Genomic DNA, 7169 nt, shown 5'->3' with positions numbered 1-7169 from the left:
CTGTGGTGATGATGAACTGTAGGGCCCTGTTCCCGTAAGGGCAAAGGAAGCCCCCCTCCTCTAATGGTCTCTTCTCCCAGCCGGGCTGCACTGCAAGCCTGTCTAGAGGCAAGGCCTCCAGGTGTGGGGAAATAGGTTTTATTCAGCCCGGTTTTGGGGTGAACGCGGATAGACCTGACAACGTAGTTACGGTAGACTTGGAAGGGGCCTGTTTTTCTAGCCTTGTCCCCAGATAAGTCTCTGCCCGGAGAAGCTGCAGGCACCTGGGGTCCTCCTGGCTCCAGGGCCTGCCATCTCCAGGCCTGCCGCATTAACATCACCACGAGGAAGGCGCCCTGCTGCGAGCACTTATTTGCATCCAAGTGTTTGCACCGAGACAGGGGCTCACGTGCTCGAGGTCACACAGACTGGGTCTCTCCAGGGACAGAAGCGGGGAGGAAGCCCTGTCTCGGGGTGGGCAGGTGCCGGGGTACGCTGGTACGCCCTCCACTTCCAGTTAGGTCCCCCAGGCCGCCCCCCCTCCCCAATTCCCTGCTGGCCCCAAGCGCTCCGGCCTCCCGGGGGGCCGGGAAGTCGGCCTCGCTAGCCCGGCGCTGGGGGCGGGCACCTGCTCCCACCCCTCGGCGTCCCCTCCCCTTCACTTCCCCCTCCCCTTCACTTCCCCCTCCCCTTGTTCCCTCCCTCCCCTCCCCCCCGCGGCTAGGCGCGGCGGCGGCGGCGGCGGCGGCGGCGGCGGCGGCGGCGGCGGCGGCGGCGGCGGCGGCAGCGGGCGGGGCTCGGCTCGGGCTCCGCGGGCGGGCGGGCGGACATGGCGGCCAACATGTACCGGGTCGGAGGTAGGAAGGCTCGGCCCGACCCGGCCCGTCTGGGAGCGGGCTCCGGGAGTGGGGGGTAGGGGCGAGTTCACCCTAACCGCTGGGAGCCACGGGCGCCCGGGCTGAGGGCTCATGGGGCTGGGGGCCTGCGGAGGGGGCCGGGGCTGCCCCCCCTCCCCCACCGTGGCCCACAAGGGGCCGGGGCCCATCCACACCCCCACATCCCAACCAGGGTTTTAACCAGGCCTGTACTTGGGGGTATGAATTATCAGATGCCACCCCACCTCAACCCGTGAAACCCCCATGGGGGTCAGGGGCCGTCGAGCCGCCTACGAGGGTGGTCTCTCCTCGCGTGGCTTCTAGGCGTTGGGGGTTTGGAGAGAGTGGAGGGACATCTCTCCTCTACTGCTCCCCTTCATTGGGGGTGTGGGTGGGGGCGATGGGGGCCCAGCCAGGGGCCCAGCTGGATAGGCCTGTTTGCGGGGACAGGGCCCTGCACCTCTCCTTCGTCCCTCTCCCTTACGTTTCTTGTCCAGCCCCCCCCAGGAATGGGGCTTAGAGGGGCCGGGGCGCCGCAGCCTGGGGTGGGGAGTGGAGCTCTGCCTGGACGTTTGCTCTGCTGTCTGCCACCTTCCCAGCCTTCTGCAGAAGAGAGAAATAAGGTCAAACAAACTTTCTCCCTGCTCAAGACGCCCTCCTCCCTCTTTTCCTGGTAAAATAATAATTCAGATAAGTGACGTGTTTGTGTGTAAGACTGGCTCTTCTCTGCTCATTAGCCGAGCTCCTTGATGGATGGTGGTGGGAATGGCCTGGCTAAATGAGGCCACTTTGCAGAAGGGAGACGGGAAAGAGCCACTAAGATAGACAATAACACTGCAGCCCAGCCTCTCAAATAAACACACAGTGGGAAGTTTCCAGTGAGCCTATTAGATGAGAGGAAAAACCACACTTGAAAATTTATATCCTTTTTGTTGAAAGGCTGCAGCAATTGCTTTATAACGAGACCCAAAATGGATCTGGATTAAATATGGTAAATATGGTATTAGAAAGGCTGGTTATCACCTCCACAGAGCTCTGCCTCTCAAAAAGGGACCCCTCACCTTTTTCGCCCCCTCATCTTCCTAGAAAGAGCTGTGAAAAAGTTTGTCAATGTGCTTCTGCTCTGCTCACCTGATTTTTTTTTAAGTTGGTGATTGAAATGTACGTTGGGCTGCTAAGCCTTTCAAGATGCTCTGAATTTGTCTTAGGTCAATAGTTTTATGTGAGAAGCCTACTCCAGGGCAAATTGGATTGGAGTGAAAAGATGTGGAAGCAGTTATCGTATGAAAGACACATGTTTAGTCAGCTCTGACTACTCAATGATAAGAGGTGTCTTTTTGTTTATTATTAAAGAAATGACACATGTGGGACAGAAGTCTAGGAGAACTTGAAATGAATATGAATTAATGAATTAATTGAAATGAAAATGCCAGGAAAATAAGGGTCTGTGAATGGTAAGCACATAAGAAAGGTAATATATTGAGGCTGCATTACTCAGTTTGCTTTTTACCAGGAAATGAATTACGGGCGTGCTTCATTTTGAATGTGAATTAACTAATATAAAAAGTCATAAATTGACAAATGTGAACTTTATGTTGAAAAGATTAAGCTCTTTACTTCCTTTAATTACAGATTATGTCTACTTTGAGAATTCCTCTAGCAATCCGTACCTCATCAGAAGGATAGAAGAACTCAACAAGGTATACACTGAGTGTTCTTGATTCTAATATTAAGAAATATTTGTTGCCCATTGAAGGGTAATTGGGTAAAGGGCATAAGAGGTGATTTTACTTTAAGTTCCAGACTCTTTGAAAGTAGAGATTTCAGACTAGAGAATTATGCAGGATTCTGAATATTCTTTTGCTTTTTATAATTACCTCTGATATTAAATGTTGATATTGAATATGTAACATCTGTAAGATTTCTTCAGATTGCTTTGAGCTTCTCAGAGCAGGTCACTCCTGTAACTCAGTCCCTGTTTATATTTGAAGTCATAATTTGTGTTTCTCCCTTTTTAGTTATCTTTTAATTAATTTAATTTAATTTTTAAAATTTTTAAAAATTAATTTTAAATTAATTTTTTCCTCTTTCAGCTTGAGAAGGAGGAAGTTAGGGAATATGATATTTAAGGGAATTTGTAAAATTCTAGACTAGGCTAACTAATAAGAAGACAGTTTTGGTATAATTATAAAGTGACTTTTTGCACCTTAGGCCCAAGTAAATAAAACTTTTACATCAAGGTTTGTCCCTAATCGCAGGTGTCCAGGACATCGGAAGCATTATGTGTTGGCAGTAGCTGAGCTTTCACAGTGGAGGCACTCAAACAATCATAAATGACATGGACCATAGATTTCTGATGGTTGAGGGTTACTTGTGTAGCTGGTGAGAATTCACATTGTTAAAATTTTGGGGGCTGTCTAGCTAATACCTTTCCCCCAAAATACCATCTGGAGACTCTGGTCCCGTTTTGAGTCCCAGGAAACCAGATTGGCCAAGGGCATGCCTGGCTTATGAGCGTTGAGGTCTTGGTTCACTTTTGGGGATACCCCGGGGACCTTGCATTTTAAAAATTTCCATAGTATTTGAGACCACCCCCAAATGAAGAAAATGGCCTCAGGATTAGGTCAGTCTGCGGGTGGGAACTGTTGAGATGTCTTCCTGGTATGCTTCTCTTTTATGTTATTGATGTAAGGTATAAGAATTTAGGCAATTCCAGGGAATTCCCTGGTGGTCCAGTGGTCGGTGCTTTCACTGCTGGGGCCCAGGTTCCATCCCTAGTTGGGGAAGTAAGATCCTGCAAGCCACGCTCGGCATGGCCAAATAAATAAATAAATAAAAGGCTTAAAAAAAGAATTTAGGCAGTTCCACACTGTTCACTGCATCAGCTTACTTGGAAACTTAACTAGGACTCGAGGAGAAATATTGCCCTATGAGACCTGTATTCTCTGGCTGCTCCCTGCTTTGTTCATTCGGCTCTAAGTGCAGTAAGCTCTTTCTTGCCTGTTGCTCTCTCTCTCTCTTTTTTTTTTGGCTGCGCCACCCGTCTTGCAGGATCTTAGTTCCCTGACCAGGGATTGAACCCAGGGCCATGGCGGTGAAGCACCGAGTCCTAACCACTGGACCCTCTTGGCTGTTTCTCATATGCACCCACCTTAGGGCTGTCTGGTTGTTCCCAGCCCCCCATACCTTGCTGTTTTCCCCCACATCATTTATCACCTTCAAATATACTTAATTAATGTGTTTACAGGCATACCTCAGATATTGTGGGTTCAGTTCAGACCACTGCAATGAAGCAGATATTGCAGTAAAACGAGTCACATGAATTTTTTAGTTTCCCAGTGCATATAAAAGTTGTGTTTATACCATACTGTAGTCTATTAAGTGTACATTATGTCTAAAAAAAGATGTACATGCCTAATTGAAGAATACTTCATTGCTAAAAATTGCTAGCTATCATCTGAGCCTTCAGTGAGCCTTCATAAAATAATATTAAAGATCACTGATCATAGGTTGCCATAACAAATATCATAATAATGAAAAAGTTTGAAATACCGCAAGATTTACCAAAATGTGATAGACACGAAGTAAGCAAATGCTATTGGAAAAATGGCGTAGACTTGCTCCACCGAGTGTTGCCATAAACCATTGATTTGTAAAAAATAACACAATATCTGAGAAGTGCAGTGAACCGAAGCGCAATAAAATGAGTTGTGCCTATATTTTCATTGCCTGTTTTCCCAAACTAGAATGTAAGCTCTATGTGTGTAGTGATCTTTTCTGTTCACTAATGCATCCGAAGTGCCTTAGAGTAGTGGCTGGCACATAGTTAAGTAAACAGTTTTTGAATTAATGAATTTCTCAGATGTCTGATGTTAATACTTGTACATGGCTTTACTGTTTACAAAGTACTTTGATTCGTTCATTTTACAAATATTTCTGGGGACCTACTGCTTTTAGATACGCACTTTTAGGAACTGAAAGATGAACAAGATAGGTCTAGTAGTGGAGGTGGACATCAGCTAAATAATTCCACAGGCAGAAGGAAAATTGCATCTGTGCTAAATTTACAAACATCAGAGCATGGTGCTCTGGAAGCATATAATCTGGGGATTCACGTTTGTCACCTCTTCTGAGCCTCACAGTACCTTAAACCTTTAAGGTAGATGGATCATGGATTGTTGTGAAGCACGCTGTGGTTAAGTAACTTAAATGCCTGGGTTACACATCTAGCTGGAACCTGGATCATTTCACACTTCTTTATCATGATATTACTCTTCACTTCAAAAGTCCCTCCCCTCCCCCACATTCTCACCTTCCCCCTGCGCCTCTGCTTTCTCAAAGAGTGGTTAATATACGAGCAGTCCTTAGGGGACTGAGGGTGACTGAACTGTGAGAGATCAGAGTCTCTGTAATTTCAGAGAGTGGCAGTTTGGATGGAGTATTGAGAAAAAGGAACTGCAATAGGCTAATTAATTACTAAATATTTACATAGGACCTTTATTTCTAAAGGGATGTGAGAGATCTCATTTTAAGTAATTAATTAAATATTTCTCGAGCACTTGTTATGTAGCAGGCACTATGCTAGGCTCAGATACAACAGTGACCAATATGGACATGGTCTCTGCCCACACAGGGTCTCCGTTCTCATGAGGGAGACACATGAAAAGATGAGTTAACAGGTGTAAAGAAAATAGCGATAAATGGTGTTAACTTCTAGAAAGGAAATAAGCAAGGGCCTTGACCCTTGACATAGAGAATAACAGAGGTTGCTTCCTTTGGATAGGGAGTGAAGGACTTTAAGGACATTGAAGTTGAGGCCTAAAGGATGAGAAGGAGGTAGCCTCAGGAAGAGGGGCCACAGGAGTTCCAGAAAGGCCTTGAGCGGGTCAGAGGTCAAGTTGGCTAAGTGGGGAAATTTAACATGATTAGAAAATCCAAATAATGAATTTAAGAACACTTGATATATTATTATTTTTTTAAATTAATTAATTTATTTTTGGCTGCATTGGGTCTTTGCTGCTGCACGCAGGCTTACTCTAGTGGTGAACGAGGGGCTACCCTTCACTGCGGTGCGTGGGCTTCTCATTGCGGTGGCCTCTCCTGTTGTGGAGCACGGGCTCTAGGCATGTGGGCTTCAGTAGTTGGGGCACATGGGCTCAGTAGTTGCGGCTCGCCGGTTCTAGAGCGCAGGCTCAGTAGTTGTGGCGCATGGGCTTAGCTGCTCCACAGCATGTGGGATCTTTTAGTGCAGCGAGTGGGCTCTGGTGCGCATGGGTTCAGTAGTTGCAGTGAGCGGGCTCTCTAGTTGTGCCGCACAGGCTTAGTAGTGCGGCACGCAGGCTCTAGAGTGTGCAGGGTTAGTTGCCCTGTGGCGTGTGGGATCTTAGTTACCTGACCGGGGATCGAACCCACATCCCCTGCATTGGAAGGCAGATTCTTAACCATTGGACCACTAGGGAAGTCCTGAAGTAGACTTTTGTCTCAATTTTTCTTCCCCAGAACTTTTAGGTGCAAAACTGAATATATTGGTTGATAAACACAGTTCGACATTGTTTTATCTCTTTTTTTTTTTTTTTTTTTGGGGGGACTGGTTCTTTATTTCAAAAAGACATTTATCAATGTTCAGTATCAAAACAGTTACACTATTGTTTTTTCTTTCCCCAATTGGCCCCCAAGGAGACCACACCAAAGGGGAGTACATTTTAAGCCAATTAAGCTGTAGGATGCACACCTAACTGACCTCACTGAGCCCTCACCAAAAAGGGGAGATTGGGTAGGGAAAGAAACTGAAAGATCAGCACACTGCCAGCCCAGACTGTAGAGGGCTGTCACAGCCAGGTGGGGTGACCAGTGTGCCCCAGCCCCAAAGAAGCGAAGTTTCAAAGTAATATAAAATTTAAAAACAATTTTGTGTATAAGCTATTCAAGATTTCTCCAGGACTAACTGCTACAACACACAATGAGATGGCAGTTTTAGAGACAGCAGCTTCAGACCCAGAAAAGGGTGATGAGATGAGTTTCATATGGCTAAATCAGTGGTAGAACATAATTTTCTTTCCTTTCTTTCAAGGAGGCGGGAGAGCAAATTAAGTGGTCACCTCAAAATAAGGGGCACATGATCCATTCTGTGAGTGATTGGGAATGGGGTAGAGCTGGGACAAGGATTTGGTCTCAGAGGTCTCACCATCTTAATCTCATCTGGTCACTTCTGATGGAAAAAAAAAGTTGCCCAAAGATACCATAAAGCTGAAAACCTGAACAGCGCTTTTTTTTTTTTTTTTTTTTTTTGGCTAACTCCTTCTGGAATCACCTTTC

General features: G+C 46.4%; 1 protein-coding gene across 8 annotated transcripts in view; it reads left to right on the top strand.

Moving 5' to 3' along the window:
* The first annotated feature begins 747 nt into the window (after nt 1–747).
* Nucleotides 748–7169, top strand: part of MTA3 (metastasis associated 1 family member 3) — a 168939-nt gene continuing 162517 nt past the window's right edge. For 7 of the 8 annotated variants that reach the window (XR_010934065.1, XM_067703128.1, XM_067703134.1 and 4 more), the window contains exons 1-2: nt 748–836; nt 2487–2554. Coding sequence is in view for 6 of the 8 variants with exons in the window: in XM_067703128.1 (XP_067559229.1) it covers nt 809–836; nt 2487–2554 (96 nt within the window). In the remaining 2 variants the exon portion in view is untranslated. Of the gene's footprint in view, nt 837–1388; nt 1528–2486; nt 2555–7169 lie in introns of those variants that run through there. The other variant, XM_067703129.1, reaches the window with a different exon arrangement.

Source organism: Pseudorca crassidens, chromosome 14 (genome assembly GCF_039906515.1).
Source record: "Pseudorca crassidens isolate mPseCra1 chromosome 14, mPseCra1.hap1, whole genome shotgun sequence".
Lineage (NCBI taxonomy): Eukaryota > Metazoa > Chordata > Mammalia > Artiodactyla > Delphinidae > Pseudorca > Pseudorca crassidens.
This window is presented reverse-complemented; position numbering and strand designations above follow the sequence as displayed.